At 38.0% G+C, this 18,706-nt stretch overlaps 1 protein-coding gene across 50 annotated transcripts in view; it reads right to left on the reverse strand.

The window, feature by feature from the left end:
• Positions 1-9,754: 9,754 nt before the first annotated feature.
• The window catches only part of CAPRIN2 (caprin family member 2), a 45,447-nt gene continuing 36,495 nt past the window's right edge, over positions 9,755-18,706 (reverse strand). For 17 of the 50 annotated variants that reach the window (XM_054442480.2, XM_063672578.1, XM_054442479.1 and 14 more), the window contains 5 exons: positions 16,702-16,870; positions 15,136-15,321; positions 13,973-14,073; positions 11,769-11,832; positions 9,755-10,675 (listed from right to left, as the gene is read on the reverse strand). In XM_054442480.2, coding sequence (XP_054298455.1) covers positions 10,107-10,675; positions 11,769-11,832; positions 13,973-14,073; positions 15,136-15,321; positions 16,702-16,870 — 1,089 coding nt within the window. In that variant the 3' untranslated portion in view covers positions 9,755-10,106. Of the gene's footprint in view, positions 10,752-11,768; positions 11,833-11,941; positions 11,986-13,972; positions 14,074-15,135; positions 15,322-16,701; positions 16,871-18,706 lie in introns of all 50 variants that reach the window. The other 33 variants (XM_063672567.1, XM_054442482.2, XM_063672565.1 and 30 more) reach the window with 8 other exon arrangements.

The following is an 18,706-nucleotide window of genomic DNA, read 5'->3' on the forward strand; positions in this document are numbered from 1 at the left end:
CAGTTAGTGAATGGTTAAATAAACATGGTACATCTATACCATGGGATACTACTGAGCAACAAAAAAAAGATACATGCAACAACCTTGATGAATCTTCTGAGAATTACGCTGAGGGAAGGAAGCCAATCCCAAAGGTTGCATCTTGTCAAACGCCATTTATATAACATTCTTAAAATTTAAACAATATAGAAGGATCCATGGTTGCTAAGGGTTAAAGTGGAGGTGGTGGCAAGGGGGGAAGTGGGAAAAGGGCAATATGAGGAATTCTGATGATGGAAATGTTCGTTTCTTGACTGTATCAATGTCCATATCCCAGCTGTGATGTTGTACTATAGTTTTACAAGATGTTACTGTTGAAGGAAACTGGAAAAATCGTACATAGGATCTATCTGTATCATTTCTTACGACTTCGTGTGAATCTACAATTATATCAAAATAAAAATTTTACCCAACGTACGTAATTAAAAAGAGCTGATGTTCCCATGAAAACTTTGTATGCTTTGGACAGACTCACTGAAGACAAGTTACTAAAATACAATGCTATCAAATTAGGGGTGGCCAAGAAAACAGGAAAGATCAGAAAAAGCCATGAGCTCTCGGATTCTGCTCTCAGATTTCTTGGCAAGCGTTTTAAAATGGTTTTCCCTAAACTATAATTTATGTTCAACTTACATATGACTCATTGTTTGAATCTTTTTTTTTCACTTTGCATAATGAGAGGCTTTCTATATTTATTGATACCTGAAATGAATTTGAACCAGTGATATTGTCTTGTATTTTCATGGTTTGAAATATGCCTCCCCTCTCTGTGCCTGTTTCCTCATCTGCTTCCAAGAGCTGTTGTGGGGACTAGATGAGATAAGCCCATGGGACATGTGCAATAAACACATCATTGTAGTCTATTTAAGAGAAGAGACGCCTTATTCAAAATTGCTGAATCAGACATCATCTCACACTATGTCTGGCACATAATAAAAAATCCGTCAGCACTGGTTGAATGAGTACGTGAATGCATGTGAGAGAGAAGGGGTCCAAAACAGGATATCCACAATAGGCATGAAGGCCAAAAGATATAAGCCATTTCAAAGAAGAATCAACAGTAATTCGTGATGGGTTAGGTATACAAAGTAACTAAGGTAAGTCAAGAATGATTTTAAAGTTTCAAGCTTTGATGACCTATGGAAGTCATTAACCAGGGAAAACATAACTAGATTTTGGAGGAAAGATGAGTTAGCCTTTGGATGTGTTGAACTAGAAGCGCTTATAGTTTACATGGCTAGAGATTTCCAGTGAATAACTCATCAATGAGCTGAGTGAGGAGGCAGGAAGCTACGGCCGGTGGAAGAGGAAGAAATAAAGGGATGGAGTTAAGAGAGCTGTAAGCCTTATGTGCACATAGGGCAGTTGACATCATAGAAGTGGATGGCATTACCCTAGAAATACAGCATACAGAATAACTGGCATGATTACAGCTCAAATTACAGAAAGTAATTTTTACTCCAAGCACTGACGCTGTGGACTTTTTTGAGATTTAACATTTTAGTCATCTAAATGGAATATCACACAGCTGTCCTCCCCATCTGTTGGCAGCAGCTCATCTGTTGGTGTATGTTAGTAAGCTTGAATCTAATCCATACAGTAAAGAGAAAATGAGAGTTAAAAACCAACACTTAAAAATCCTATCTGTAAGTTTAATAATGCATCTCTTAAATACTATGAAGTTTATCATTAAAGACCTCTGCTCCAAGTGTCTAAACTGAGCAGCGGGGTGAGTGGCTCACACCTGTAATCCCAGCACTTTGGGAGGCCGAGGCAGGTGGATCACTTGAGGTCAGGGGTTCAAGACCAGCCTAGTCAACATGGTGAAACCCAGTCTCTACTAAAAATACAAAAACTTAGCCGGGTATGGTGGCACATGCCTGTAATCCCAGCTACTTGGGAGGCTGAGGCAGGAGAACCACTTGAACCCAGAAGGCAGAGGTTGCGGTGAGCTGAGATCATGCCACTGTACTCCAGCCTGAGTGACAGAGTGAGACGCTATCTCAAAAAAAAAAAAAAAAAAAAAAAGTCTATACTGGCAGAGCTCTATATCATAAGCACTTAAAATATATCTCCTCATATGCCCAAGGGCTTGGTTCCAGAACATCCATGTATACCCAAAGCCGTGTATACTCAAGTCCTCTAGTCAGCCCGACAGAACCCCAGGATACAAAAAGTCAGCCCTCCTTTATATTCGGATTCCATATCCTGTGAAAATTCTATTTTCTATTGGCATTTGGTTGAAATTACATTTAAGTGGACCTGTGTAGTTGAAATCCATGTTTTTCCAGAGTCAACTGTATATGTGAGCATATATATATATATGAATTTAGAGAGAGGAATTTATATATATAATATATAGAGAATATAAAATACACAGGAATTGTTAAGAGGAATTTCTTAAAAAACAAAAAATCAGTGATACATAAGCTAAAGTAATAGGAGTTAGAGCAGTGTTACAAAGTTTCTAAACAGGAGCCAGCAACTTTCTTCTCCAGAGGCTACAATGATAGCAGTGATGGGAAAGGATGCAAGATACAAATAGTAGTACTAAATAGGACAGAAGAAAAAATATTTACTTTCAAATAAATTTGGCTTCAAGATGTTGTTTCTTCACCTCCTCAGGCTTTCCACTTTTCACATTGAAAAAGAGGCCATCCCCTTCCTCAGCTTCAGGACCTCTGAGAAACTATGACTTAAGACAACCTCAACTGAATGGTTCATATAGTTCACAAAGTGTCTAGTTTGCCATAGTGCACCAAAAGCATATGAATGAGACAGCAGTGGAAAATATGTTAACAGCTGCAGCACTAGAGAGCTAAAGTAGATACTGCAGAGAATTTTGCACCGTATTGGACTTGAGAGAGCTAACTCTAGCTCAGCACTTTTGATAGTGGCCTTAGAAAGTCAATCTCCAAGAGTTTCCATTTTCTTATCCCCTAAAACAATATCTACCTCACCAAGGCCACTGTAAGGAAAAAATAAGTTTACATATATGGGCCAGGCCTGGTGGCTCACGCTTATAATCCCAGCAATTTGCGAGGCTGAAGCTGGTGGATCACTTGAGCCCAGGAATACAAGACCAGCCTGGGCAACATGGTGAAACCTCGTCTTTAAAAAACCCCCAGACAGCTGGGTGTGGTAGCTCATGCCTGTAACCCTAGCTCTTTGGGAGGCTGAGGCAGATGGATCACTTGAGGTCAGGAGTTCAAGACCAGCCTGGCCAACATGGTGAAACCCCGTCACTACTAAAAATACAAAAACTTAGCCGGGCATGGTGGCACATGCCTGTAATCCCAGCTACTTGAGAGGCTGAGGGAAAATTGCACAAACCCAGGAGGCAGAGGTTGCAGTGAGCCGAGATCATACCACTGCATTCCAGCCTGGGTGACAGAGCCAGACTCTGTCTCAAAAAAACGAAAACAAAAACAAAAAACTTCCCAAAAATTAACTAGCTGTGGTGGTGTGTACCTTTAATCCTAGCCACACAGGAGGCTGAGGCAGGAGGATCACTTGAGCCCAGGAGGTCAAGGCTGCAGTGAGCCATGATCACACCACTGCACTCCAGCCTGGGGGGACAGAGTGAGACCCTACCTCAAAAAACAAACAACAAAAAAGTTACATATATGGCAGTATATTAAGTGAAATGCAAAAATTAGTGTATTGTGGATAATACTTAGGCTTTTAAGTACTTAGGCTTTTTTTTAAAAGTATTATCCCAGACTTGATAATTAAAATAAACCCTCAAACTATCCAAAGAAAGACAGGCAGGGTAGGTTCCCCTATAGCAACCTACCATTTTATCTCTTAGTTTAAAATTTTTAACAAAAAAGTGATATATACCTTTTAATTTCTAAAGTTCAGAATGAAAAGCAAGTCTTCCTCCCCCAACAAGCCCCAAACCCTTTCCTTAAAACTAACACCTTCAAATTTCTTGTACATCCTACCAGAAAAAGTTCAAGCAATCAGATATATGCTTTTTAAGATTTTTCACACAAATGAGATGTTATCGATTCTGTTCTACTCTTTGTAGGGCAAATTCCTAGCAGTGGAATTTCTGGGTCAAAAGAGTGTGTGTGTGTCTGTGTGTGTGTGTGTGTGTGTCTGTGTTTTACTTTAACAGTCATTACCAATTTACTCTCCAAAAATATACTAATTTTATTCCAAACTACAGCATGAATGCCCATTTCCCCACATGCTTGCCAAAGTATGTGCCTTAAAACCTTACATACGCTGACTGAAAATGTTTTCATGTATTAACTGCCTCTTCACATCCATTGCCCTTTTTTATTTATTGATTTCCTCCCACTGCAGGTGGCCATTTTGTCTTTTGATGCTGATATTTTCCTCCAATCAAAAGTCTTGTGGGAATAAACTCTGTGTGTTTAATTTATCCTTAGGGCTTCTGGGTTTTGTGTCCCACTTAGAATGCTCTTCCATACCCCTACATTGGTGTTCCCTACTCTGACAAAAAATAATGCTATCACGAAGCCCCAAATGAGTAAGCCCTACCTTTTACATTCAAGCTTCCAGTCATCTTTTTGGTGACCCATTCTTTTTTTTTTTCTTCCTGTTTTTTCCCCTTCATTTTAATCAACACTTCACAAAGTACAAAATATACTGCCTTTTTGGGAAACATTAGGTACTTTCTTCTCTCCATCATACAGTTACATGAATCTCGAGGGCTTTGTATTTCTTCAATAAGAACATAAGCATGAAGGCCCCAGGAGGTTGGGATAGGATGGTCAGTTCTCCCCTTCACCTAGACCTCGGGACCCATGAAGCATCATTGCTATGGATGGTGACCTGTGCATGCCAAGTGAGGGCCAGAGGGGGCCGTGAGCAGGCAGGAAGTCCTCTGTATCCCCCTAAGATGGGGCTCTGGACAGGGCTCCTCAGATCTCCACCATGCACCCACCATCCACTCATCCCTATCTCTCAAGATAAACATAAATTATTTTGGCATACAGCAAGATGAAGTCTTGAATTGTTTTGCTGTTAGCACCCTAATGTTTTGGAGCCAACTCTGCTCAACTCCTCCTGGACCATCTTCTGAATGTAGGTAAACTGAGGCAGTGGACAAGAAAATGTACTGAGCTTGGCCTGTCTTGAAACCTGAATTTGACCTGCTTTTCACCCCACACCAGAGTTGGGGTCTCCAACTTTGTTGGACGCCCTTCCAGGATGACCCCCCAATAGGTGTGGGGTTGGTGCTCCATTCTTAAACAGTCAGCCAATTATCACAAGATTCTGAGCAAATAAAACAATGCAGTTAAGTGAATAGAACAGAAAAAGTGTAGTAAATAGACTACGTAGGGCAAAAAAACCTTTTAAAAAACTATCCTTAGAGTAATGAGAAAATAACGCAATCATGAAACAAGAACAGAATACATACACAGGTCCCACATCCACAGACTGAAAATATTCAGGGAAACAAAGGATGCTTCCTTCTATACTGAACATGTACAAACCATTTTTTCTTGTCATTATTCCCTAAACAATCCAGTATAACAACTATTTACATAGCATCTACACAGCATATTATAAATAATCTAGAGATGATCTAACATATACAGGAGGATGTGTGGAGGTTATTGGCAAACACTACTCCCTTTTGTATCAGGGACTTGAGCATTTGCAGATTTTAGTATCTGTAGGGGTCCTGGAAACAATCCCCCATGGATGCTGAGGGACAACTGTATGTAATGAACATTCAGATAACAGGTCTACTTAGAAATTTTGAATGTTAATGAAAATTTAAAACTTCATAAAAAGGTAGTAAGATAAAGTCAAAGAAATCTCCCAATAAAAATCAGAAACAAGAGAAAAGATAAGAAAGTTATAGAAATGATCCAAAAATCTAGTTTTTGAATAGTAACACTTTCAAACAGAGAGAAGGAAAGGTGTGATAAAAATCAAATGAATAATTAAAGAAGAGACTTGCTCTCAGTGGGTGAAATGGACACACCTGAGGTGTCTGAATATTTGAATGTTGTTCATCTTTGTAGTCCCAGAGTCAGATACAAATCAGATCATCCAAATATTTGAAAGACTAATCATTACCAAAGTTTAGGGTCTTTGAAATAAAATGAGTAAAGGAATAATGCTTGAGAAACAGAATTACTGAGGCTAAGTCCACTTGGTATTAATAATGAATACAATCATTTTATAATCTAGCATTCAATATCTTGCACTGGTAGCAAATGAGCTGTACCTGTAAACTGTCAAAATGAGAACAAAGCTACTGTGGCCTAATCACAAAAGTGGTCAGTAAGAACACCCCTGATATAGAGTAGCAAGTAGAGAAACCAGAGAGCTAAATTTTTCATCAAAATTATTTAAAGTATTTGGCAGAGAAGGAGATAAGTCATACAGAAAAACATTTTATTTTGAGACAGGGTCTCATTCTGCCACTCAGGCTGGCGTGCAATGGCACAATTACAGCTCACTGCAGCCTCAACGCCCAGGCTCAGGTGATTCTCCCACCTGACTCTCCTGAGTAGCTGGGACTACAGGGGCACGACACCACACCCAGCTTATTTCTTTACCTTTTTGTAGAGACAGGGCTTCACCATGTTGCCCAGGCTGGTCTAACTCCTGCGCTCAAGCGATCCACCCACCTCGGCCTCCCAAAGTGCTGTGATTACAAGCATAAGCCACTGTACCTAGCAATATGGAAACACTTTGTATATGCTAACAATTATTTCACCTTTAAAATACATAAAATAACATCCTAGTTATCATAAGGCTCACAATAGAACACTGATCATTAAAGCTAAAGAGTTTAACTGTGCAAACAGCAAAGATTAAGAGTATAAAAACACAGTATGTGATGTCATAGGATTGTAAAAATAAAGCTATTATGGAATTGAGAAAGGTAAACAGAAAAATGGGATGGTTGACAGATAACTAGTACAGGCAACAAGTGAGCAAACCTCTCAAAAAACATCCTGCTTTAAATGCCTGCATTTACTCAAATCATTTTAGAGGAGATAAAAGTCAGTGGCTCACAACTTTGGGTGTAGGGAGGAGACATCACTTAATAAAAGACTAAAAGACTTAAAAAACTCTGAGGAGAATCTAGTAACAGGAAACTTATTTTACCTCCCTCATCTCTGCTTTTAGTAAAACAACTAAGTATTTGTATATTCAGATAATTATATGGAATAATTATATGGAATGTCTCTCCATGTCAGCCATATCCACAATAAGACCTTCCCAGCAAAATACAAGTTCTTTCCACAAGGTCCATAAATGGACTTTAGATATCTCTGGATCCCTACTCTATCTCTTACAAATGTATGTAAATTCTGTGTATGTGCACATCTTTCCGTAAAGACATCTGCTTTTAGTAATAGCTTCCAGAACTAGCTTCAAAGTTATACTGCTTCAGAATGAAATATCTTGTCCATTCATTCTTATAAGTCAAAAAATGTCTAGTTCATTATCTTTATACTTAGCAAAGTAACATTTCAAATACTCTCCTAAAATATGACTCTTATTGTAAGGGAATACCCTAATTAATGAATCTCTTGATGTTGGACACTTATCTCAAAAAAAATATAGAGTTGCCCAGAGTATTTTAAATAAACATTATGTGTGTAAGAAAAAAAATACGCTGAATACTTTAATGCAGTAGGAAATTCACAGCTAGTGAAAGGCCCTACTGATCACCAATTGTTCTTAAACATCAAGTTTTCCCCTCGATCATTTAATCATATTACCGCTTTTCTATGTGCTTTTTAGTTGTGTTGTGGACATAAAAGCCATGAGCTAATTTTCTTAACTGGAATACTATTATCCCTACCCTACAAAGTTCCTACCATAAGCTGAAAAAGTTATGTGAGGTACTGAATCAAATCACGTCTTCTATCTTGAGAACACTATACTAGCATTTAATGCCACGGAGAGTTAAACATGGCTTCAGGGTGTAATTGCTGAACCCACACCCAGCTCAAAAATAGTAACTGTAATAAACGTAATGCTCTTATACTACTTTCCTGAGATTACTCAACACCTCAGAGAGGAGGATCAAAACAATTATTGTAAGAGTTCAGACAGGGTGGTGGGAGAAATTATAAGAGGAAATTATAGAAAGAAGCAAACCTTCTTGGAAGGCCAGGAGGTTCTGCAAAAGCTTCAAAAGACAATTTGGCTGAAGGTAGCTGAATTCTCTTAAAAGCTTAGGTTAGATAACAAGGGAATGTAAAGAAGTTGATCTAGATAAGTTAGTTTACTCAGGCCTCGGAACCTGGAACCTGGCCTTTAACCATTCGCGCACAGGACTGCTCTCTTGGTGGGTGGGGGAGGGGAGCAGGCATGTTAATTACCCACAAGTGTGTTGACTCAAAGCCTTCGTCATTAAATCTGTACTAAATAAATACAAATATCGCTGGCTTATTGGGGCTTCACTCTTGCTGTACTCTCTCGTCAGCAGTGCTGAGCAGTTCAGTCCCCTCGTCACACTGTCAGGCAAAATACCTGTGTCAGCATACATTTTTTCATCTGTAGTTCAGCCAGAGTCTGCGGGTCAGACCCGGCAAATTATTTTCTGCCTCAGAAAATAACTTGCTTTAGTTGCTTTAATTGATGTGTAATAACGCCCTTCTCCAACCCTTAATATAATCCTGAAAATGCAACCAAAATGCTCACTTTTTAAAATTCTTTTTTTTTTTTTGAGACAGTCTCTTTCAGTCGCCCAGGCTGGAGTGCAATGGCATGATCTCGGCTCACTGCAACCTCCGCCTCCCAGGCTCAAGCCATTCTCCTGCCTCAACCTCCCAAGTAGCTGGGATTACAGGCGCCCACCACCACACCTGGCTAATTTTTGTATTTTTAGTAGAGACAGGGTTTCACCATGTTGGCCAGGCTGGTCTTGAACTCCTGACCTCTAGTGATCTGCCCACCTCAGCCTCCCAAAGTGCTGGGATTACAGGCGTGAGACACTGTGCCTGGCCAAAAATTATTATTTAAACTGAGAAATAAAAAAACTTATTACTGAAGAAGACATACAAGCTTTAAGTGTGAGAAAGTATCATATGGCTAAATTTTACTGCACTAAATTTTACTGCATTTCTTAAATGTGTATGTGCCAGGCACTACGTTCAATCTTTTAGATATATTCTTAAACTTCACAATTGTCCTGATGGTAATCTATCATCATTCACATTTTACATTTGAGAAACAGTATTTAAGAGAGAGAGATCTTAGAGGTAACATAACTTCTCTAAGATTAGCTACTAAGTGGCAGAATCAGGACTCTGAAACACAGCATTGCCTGACCACAAAGCCTCTGCTTTTTAATGTCTTAGCATTTTGCCTGCTCAAATTAAATTGAGAATCCACTAGAAAGTGTAAGTCTTATTGATGGTGGGCCAGTAGTATTACCTGTGTATCTCCTATTGTATATTACTACATATGTAGTAGCTACCCAAAGATAGCTAACTAAAGGAAGCCCATGCCCTACTGCAAAATAGAATAGCTTCAAGAAGAATGCATGATTTGGCCCATGGAAAACAGATCAAATGTTTTGATGAATGGCATGTATAATATCAGAGAAAAGTAACCCTAGAAGGAACTGTTATATATGTCTTATTTTAAAATAAGAGCATGAGCCCATGAAAAAATAACCATTCAAGAGTTATCAGTGATGACTATTAAAAAGCAGATCTTTTACCTCTCAACTAAATGTTTAATTAAATAGGAACACTGAAGGTGCATGTAACTTTTTTATTGAGGCACAACAAGGCATTGTAACTTGCCTGGACTTGAGGCAGTCAGTTTAGTAAGCTGAACGTTAATACAGTTAAGGATTAAGTGCAAACAATATACATTCACAGCTTGACTAGCGAGGCTACATCACAATTTATAAAGTGCCAGATTAGTGCTAATTGTCATTCAGCTTGATTTTTCACCTCAGGAAGGAAAACAAAAAAGTAAGGACCTCCTCCTTCCTCTAGGAACAAAAACATTTTCCTAAACCAATCAGTCATGAGGGCAAAGACTACTTTTCCTTCAATCCCACTAATTAGAACACCATCCTTTTATTGTCAATACTGTACTGACTTTCAATCTTGATAAAGAAGATAGCCTGAAAACGTAGAATATTTCCAGCTACTTCCATATATTGCTCCCCTGTGCAGACGTAACCATATCTGGTCTCCCTGGAAGAGCTGAAGAATTGCATGATTGCTAGCAGTTTCATGGTCTGGAGCACCATCATTGGCATAGGCTGATACCAAGACCTCTTCATTCTTCATGAGGTTGACATACAGTGGCACATTCACTGCCAGCTTTAGCATGTGAAAAATGAAAACATAAGTGCCATTCACTGGGCAATTAAATCTACCAAGCTGAAGATCAAAAGTTTCTCCTAAGTTGTTCAGAAGGAGATCAAACACAATAGGTTGGTCTAAAGTTCCAGGGGCCAGATTAGAGGTTCTGGCTGCTGAGAAGGCAACTCGCATCTGCTGAGGCAGGGGGTAGACGTGTACTGGCAGTATGGTGGCTGCTGGATTTGTCACTGGCACATCCACAGGGGTCATGCTACGGGAGTCTCCTTGTCCAGAGTCACCACTGTTAAAGGTTTCGTTGTCTCTTTCTGGGCTGCTCACCTGAGAAGAATCACTCCACCCTGCTGTTTTATTAGCAACAGTGAGTTTCTCATAATGAAGCAGTTAGCTTTGAACACAATATTTAACATTAGTCGGCTACTGAAACAGACAAAGATACATTTTATAGTAAATTCCAAAACAAAAGCAATATATAGCTAGATTATACTTTTCTAGATTTTTCTGGCACTAGGTTTTTACAATACTCTTCTAAAGCCAGAAAGGTCCAAGATAATCTTGTCTAATTGATCCTTTTTTAAGATTAAGAAAATGTAGCCCCCAAAAGGCTAGATAACTTAGCAAAGTTTAAAAGTCAGATCTGAACACTTTTTACCTCATCTTCCTCCCATAATTCTTAATTTCTCAGAGATCGTTCTACAAAGCAGCTAATGTAGAAGGTCTCAAGAAAATGAAGACTACATAAAAGAACCAATTTTTAGAACTACTAGCCACTAGCCATTCAGCGATATATTGATATGGAACTAAGTCCCATGATGAATGCTTGTTTTTTTTTATTTCCAAGTCATACACTTTTAATGTTTTAAGTGCACACAAAAACACTGCTCAGACTAAGGCAAAGGCAAATTGAATACCAGCTATTTTTTCGGAAGGAAAAGATTGCTTTCCTGTGACAAAGTTACTCTTCAATGATTTTTTTTCTCCCTTATACAAACTTTTAATAGTTCCTTCACATTTTAAAAAGTGTTATAACTATTCTGCTTTTGTCTCAAGTCACGGTGTCTTAATTTTTGCTTATTTGAATCTATTAATGCAGTGACATTACAGTAAGAAGTACCCATTATTACAAAAACCACCATACTGAATCACATGAAAAATATTTGAAATCAGCATAGTGAATATATAAGGTTAAATATGCTCTAGTGTCAAGCAGATTTTTAAAAAACATCACCCTTTTAATTCAATTTGCAATTGGTTTCCATAGCCTATCTAGTGGTCTAGTATCTCCCTTAGTACTTTAGTACTACATTCAAGCAAATTGAAAACCTCAACAAGATAAATGCTAAAAAGCAATGTGCTTTGGAAAGAACTTGGTAGAGGATGCAGAAAGAACTAGAGACATGTTCTGGGTAAGAAAACTATTCAGCTAATTACCCTTACCTCTCGAATTTGCTCGTGGACCACCAGATGTCCCTCCTCGCTTATAACACTGCTGGAAATTATCCTAAAGTGAACATATAATATTTACCTTGGCATTAAAAATTCAGGACTATAATTGGTTATTACACAGGACTACTGGCTGGCAAATAAGATTAGTCCCCTTAGTTCTTTACCTGGCCTTCCCCAGCAACCAAAGAGGCTCAGATGTTTCCAAACACTAAGAAAAACAAAGCAAGGGCAACAGTGGCATTACTTGCTTCGTCTGTTAATTAACCTGACCAATCAGATCTGTTAATACCTGAAAAACAGTAAAGCACTTGGAGAATACTATGTAAAAGATACAATGCTAGGTAATGAGAGAAATTTTTAAATGTGGCATGGTCCTCTGTCCCTCATCTCAGTATAAAAGGACATCATAAAGCAAGAACACAGATTTTTCTCAACCTTGCTCTATTTATACACCAAACTGGGAAGACTAATACCAACTATGTTGGGGTTTGGGAATTTTTTTTTAAGAAGTTGATAAAAAATTATATTGTATAAATATATTTATTGCCTAGAAATATAATCTAATATATTAAGAAAAAATGTTCCAGGGGCAGTACTTCAAACAAACTCAAGTATGAAGGAAGCCAAACTTCATACAACTCATGAAAAGAATAATTATTGGTGTCATTATTATATGCAATAAAAATTGAAACAGGCCAAGAAGGTACACAATAAAAATAATAAAGCCTCTTACTCCATACTCCCAGTCGCCCCTTTGCAATAGCAACTAGCATTATCAATTTCTTGTTCCTCAGGAAAAATGTAAAAGAGCACACAAAATACTGTAATAGTGGTATTAAGAAGAGACAGTTCTTTCACCTAAGTCTGTATTAATAAACATCCTCCCCTCACATACATTCCCTGAGGATCACATAATAACATCTAATATTTGCATGGCTGATATACACACCTGGCTCTGTAGTGCTAAGCACTTAGCTGCTTTAGTTCATTTAATTCTCAGAATATCTCATGGAGAAAACCTCAGTGTTAGATGAAAAACTAACAGATGAGGAACTAGAGCTCAAAAAGTTTTACTAACATATCTGAAGTCACATGGCAAGAGAAGTGATAAATGAGGGGTCAAACCCAAGGCATTTAGATTCTAAGGTGTTTCCCACTCTTTTTTTTTTTTGAGACAGAGTCTCGCTCTTCTTGCCCAGGGTGGAGTGCAATGGCACTATCTCTGCTCACTGCAACCTCCACTTCCCAGGTTCAAGCGATTCTCCTGCCTCAGCCTCCTGAGTAGCTGGGATTACAGGCGTGTGCCACCACATCCGGCTAATTTTGATTTTTAGTAGAGATGGGGTTTCACCATGTTGGTCAGGCTGGTCTCGAACTCCTGACCTCAAGTGATCCACCTGCCTCAGCCTCCCAAAGTGCTGGGATTACAGGCGTGAGTCACCAGGCCCGGCCTTCACCCTTTTCAATACTGCCTCTGTGTGGATATCCATCCTACCCCATGTAACTGTAAGTTCTTCAAGGATAGGTATTTTATACATTACCAACAGAACTCAGTATGGTACCATACACATACTCAAAGGCTTGTAAAACTTCAAAACTGAATATGCTGATGTATTATAGATTCAAATCCGTAAGTTCCCAAGGTTTGTTAAAGTGGAATTTCTAACACACTCTTATGAGTCTTTTATCATATGTAGTAAAGAAAATATGCTGGGTTCTTCAAGTAAGTACAAACAACAACAAAAAACTTACGAAAAAGGGCTTTGCTACATTTGCTATTTAGGCAAGTTAAGCTGAAGGCAATGTAGTAAAGTTAAAATCATGGGCTCTGGAGTAAGAAAGTCACGTTCTAATCTTAGTTTACCATTTCCTTGATGAGTGACCTTAGGTAAGTTATTTAACCTCTGAACCCATTTCTCCTGTGAGGTGGAAGAGCAAATGAGTTAATGCAAACAACATGATTAATAACGTCCTTAACACCTTCTAAGTTCCACATAACAAGCAATTATCATTTATCTTTCTTGGGTAATTGGAAAAAGCTTCCAACTCAACTCTTCTCCATAGGACTTACAAGTAGTTTTAAAACTAAGAGTGCACTTTCAGAAAACAAATTATGACTCTGCGATATACTTCAATCACCAGCTTAACATCAACAACTGTACCACTATTCAACTATGATAACAATTCTTACTTACCCTTTGGGAATAAGGTGCTCCAGAATACTCTCTAGCTGGGAACTGCAGCTGGCTATAATTTCCATTGGAAATTGAAGGGAGTCCTCTATAAGTATCAAAACCTAATAAATAAACAAACTTACATAAGATTATGGACAAAATCATATTAAGCTTTTAAACAGTCTAATTCTATATTGCTTTAAAAGTTAAATTGATTATATAATGCCATCATTAGACTTATGCCCTCTTTAAGCAAACTCTACTAATATTGCTTCCACAGTAAAACATATATTTATAGAACATTGCTGTCTTCAAATAAGCCAGGTTTATAAATTTACTACTGCTAAAATGCAGGGTGGGGTTGGGAAAGGGTGGTGGTAGGGCAGTTAGGTACTTAGGGCCTCTGTCTAAGGTTGTTTTGTTGTTGTTTGCTTTTTTATAGGCAGTGCCTCGTTCTGTTACTCAGGCTGGAGCATAGTAGTGAGATCACAGCTCAAACTCTTGGACTCAAGCATTCTTCCCAGTTCAGCCTCCCAAGTAGCTGGGACTACAGGTGCACAACACCACGCCCAGCTAATATTTTTTAATTCTCTGTAGAGGCAGGGTCTCACTATGTTGCCCAGGCTGGTCGCAAACTCCTGGCCTCAATGAACCTCCTACCTTGGCATTCCAAAGTAATGGGACGACAGGCATCAGCCACTGCACCCAGCCTGTCTAGAGTATTTTTGTTAATAAGTAGTGACTAGGATACTTGGAACCATAACAAAAGTTTAAGAGAATATCACTATTATAGCCTCAAATTCTATATTCTTCTTTGTGACATAATCTAAGAAATAACTAGAAATAACTAGAAAATGGGCATTTTGTAAATATGATACACTTTTAGCAGAGTTAAGTCAACAAAAGAAAAACATTACTCAAATATGAAAATTCATCCTTTGTAAAACAATATGGTGAAACTTCCCACTTCAGTAAGTCACAAAATCAATCTGCTTTTTATACAGAAAATTAGTTCCTCTGTTATGGAGAATAGGTATATTAAAAATACTTTATTATCCACAAACAGGAAATTCTCTACTAGATTGTAAATGACAAAAGGGAGCAAGGTTAGGTAAAAATGGTTTGAGTCAAGTAAACACACAGACAAAATAATTCAGTATAATTAAATTGTATTCGGGGCATACCTTTATAACCACCAGGGGACCGATAGGAATTGGTTATTAATCTCCCACCACGAGTACATCCTCTAACAGATCCCCGGCTATTGACAAATGGCTGAGTAGGTCTGGGAAATACATTCGTCTGTGCTGGGTAAAAGGCAAGGCTACCATTGCTTACTTGAATAGTTCCATCAGGATGATAATTTGCTGCTTAAGAAAAACGGTTTTAGGGTCCAAGAGTTAAATGGTAATAGTCTTTACACTTAAAAGCCAATATATATCAAAATCATTAATACAATTTGCTGCCTTTAAAAATAAATAGGAGATATATATTCATATATATAATTCATCTACATGACTCAAATACGTAATTCATATATATAATGGAATATTATTCAGCCTAAAAAAGGAAGAAAATTTTGACCCATGCTACAACATGAATGAACCCTTAAGACATGCCAAGTAAAATAAGCTAGTTTCAAAAGCACAAATATTGTATACCACTTATATGAGGTACCTAGAGCAGTCATTTTCAGAATCAGAAAGTAGAATGGTGGTTGCCAGGGGCTGGGGGGAGAGGAGGAGGAGGAGTTAGTATTAAATGATTACAAAGTTTCAGTTGGGGGAAGATGAAAAGTTCTGGAAGTGGACAGTGGTAATAATTACACAACAGTTTGGTTGTACTTAATGCCACAGAACTATATAGCTAAAAATGATTAAAATGGTAATTTTTACGTTATGTATATTTCACGACAATTTTTAAAAAGCAGGCTAAATACTCCAGATGAGGGAGTAAAAGAAAATGGATTCTAATTAATACTGTATCTGAGAAGGCACCTGACAAAAATATCCCTTACGTAAGTCACCTGCCCTGTCTTTCAACAGTAGAGGGGAGAATAGAATCAGGTCATCTGTGCCTAGGTTCCAGAATTTATATTACTACCTCTTCATCACTTGATTAGCCAAGTACTCAGAATGCTCAATTCATTTGCTCTGACTTCAGTTAAAAAACTCAATAGGGATCTGAAATACCAATACAAAAAAATCTACAAGTGCTTCTTAAATTTAAATTAAGAAATGAGTACAAAGTTACCTATTCTTTCATGATTTAGAACAGCATGAAAGATCAAAATAGCCTCCCATCTCTAAGCAAACAGTACAATGAGCATACTAAGTCATATCTTCACAGTCTTCAATCTTTTATTATAAGATAAAAGAGAAAAGGACAGATAACCATTTGTTAAAAGGATTAACAGAATGGTTTCAAAACCTTCATATAAGCAGCCAGATAGTGCCCATCTACCTCAATCACTGTCTGTGGTAATCAAAGCAAACAGATTTAAAAATACAAACCTACTTCAAGGTTAAATCAGTCATCTAAGTTCTATCTCTACGAAAATTAAAATTAATAGGTAAACTTAACACAGAAAAGGGCATTAGGTTTTTCTCAACACTGGAGGAACATGTGAAGAAATAATGCTTACTAGTCAGGAAAATACTTCTAAGTGTCACTACAGACTTGCTAGACTTGCTGTCCATTCAATTGGCTGTCCCTCTAAGTCTTCCAAATATCATATGCAAAGATCTTACCAGTCTCTTGAGAATGGACAGTTTGTTCTACATGTATAGATGGCAGTTGGCACTGGGGTGGTGTTTGTGTACTTGCTGTGGTAAAACTTTGATTGTAGCCAGGCGAATAAGGGGATTCTTTTATTTCTTGTTCTTTTCGTGGAGGCAGAGGTGCATTAACATTAAATACCTTAAAAGACAAGGACACACTGAGTCATCTGGGAGGTTTCAAAGAAAATGCTTGAGGGTGGTATCCAGCAAAACTGTACATTCAAAAACTTCTATTTTGCAGGCAAAGGACTTGAATAGACATCTCTCTAAAGAAGATAAATGGCAAATAAGCACATGAAAACATGCTCATCATCATTAGTCATTAGGGAAATGTAAATCCAAACCATAATGCCATAAAATTTTATACCCATTAGCAGGGCTATTATCAAAAAGACAGAAAATAAGTGTTGGTAAGGATGCGGAGGAACTGGAACCCTCATGCATTGCTGGCGGGAATGCAAAATGGTGCAGTCACCCTGTGGAAAACAGTATGCTGCCTTCTCAAAAAGTACAGAATTAACATATGATCCACTAATTCCATTCCTAGGTATATACCCAAAATAATTGAAAGCAGGACTCAAACAGATATTTATACACCCATGTTCATAGCAGCATTATTCCGAATAGCCAAAAGGTACAAACAACTCAATTTCCCAACAGATGAATGGATAAGTGAAATGAAGTACATACATAAAATGGATTATTCAGCCATACAAAAATGAAATTCTGATACACTGTATAACGTGAATGAACTTTGAAAACATTATGCAAAGTGCAGTAAGCCAGATACAAAAGGAAAAATGTTGTAGGATACCACTAATATGAGGTAGAATAGGTAAATTCATAGAAGCAAAGTAGAATAGAGGTTAGCAGAGCTGTGGAGGGGGTTACAAATAGGAAGTTATTGTTTAATGGGTACTGAGTTTCTGTTTGGAATAATGACAAAGTTCTGAAAGTAGTGATGATGATTGCACATTATGAATGTACTTAATGCCACTGAATTGTATACTTTAAAAAGGTTAAAATGGTAAATTCTGTGTTACATACATTTTACCGTAGTAAAAAACAACAAAAAAACACTCCTACTTATTCCTGACAGAATTTACACCTAAGAGCAAAAGTTAATCTTCCTGCTATTATGCTATCATAATAATGCTGAGAATAAAAGCTATACAAGGGAAAGGAGTCTTTTTTCAAAAACTAAAGATGAATGAAATATTTTACCATTTACTGAATCTTTACCATGTGGCAAGCAATGATCTGTCCTTCTATGACTCTCTAGCTCCCTGATTCTGCTCCATTTTTCCTTACATCACACAGCACCTGATATACAGGTATTTGTCTCCCTAGCCCTCCTACCTCCATACTAAACTGTTAAGTTTCCTGAGCATACTTTTCCTTTTTCACTGCTACCTCAGTGATTAAGAACAGTGCCTGGTTTTGTAACTATTCTTTAATCAATAAATGAGTAAGAACCAATGTGTACTGGGTAGGATTCAAACAGGCAGAGAACAGATTGGCATGAGCGAAAGGTACTGTGACAAGAATATATAAGGCAAGCTCACGGGACTAGTGTGACAGGTTATACCAGACTTGAAAAGGTACTGAGTGTCAGACAGAGGACTAAATTTCATTCTGTAATGGAACACTGCTTGCTTTTAATTAGACAAAAGAAAAGGTAAAACCAACATGGCTATACTGTGCAGGATGAACTGACAGGAAAAGAGTGAAAGCAAGGAACTATTCTATCTAGAAATAAGATATTCTAAGTGATAAGGTGAGTGAATTCAGCTGTCTGGACTCACCAGCCGATCTCCCGGGGTGGTGCCTGCTTTCCATGCTACTCCACTGGCCCCACTACCACCATCACTCCAAAGTGCTTGGAGTGGGACACTAAGCACCAATAGGAAGGGTACTTATTGGCTCATTAAGGCTTTTTCCCCCCCCAAAGAACTGTTTTATACTAGTCTGTGTT

Source organism: Pongo pygmaeus, chromosome 10, assembly GCF_028885625.2.
Source record: "Pongo pygmaeus isolate AG05252 chromosome 10, NHGRI_mPonPyg2-v2.0_pri, whole genome shotgun sequence".
Taxonomy (NCBI): Eukaryota; Metazoa; Chordata; class Mammalia; order Primates; family Hominidae; genus Pongo; species Pongo pygmaeus.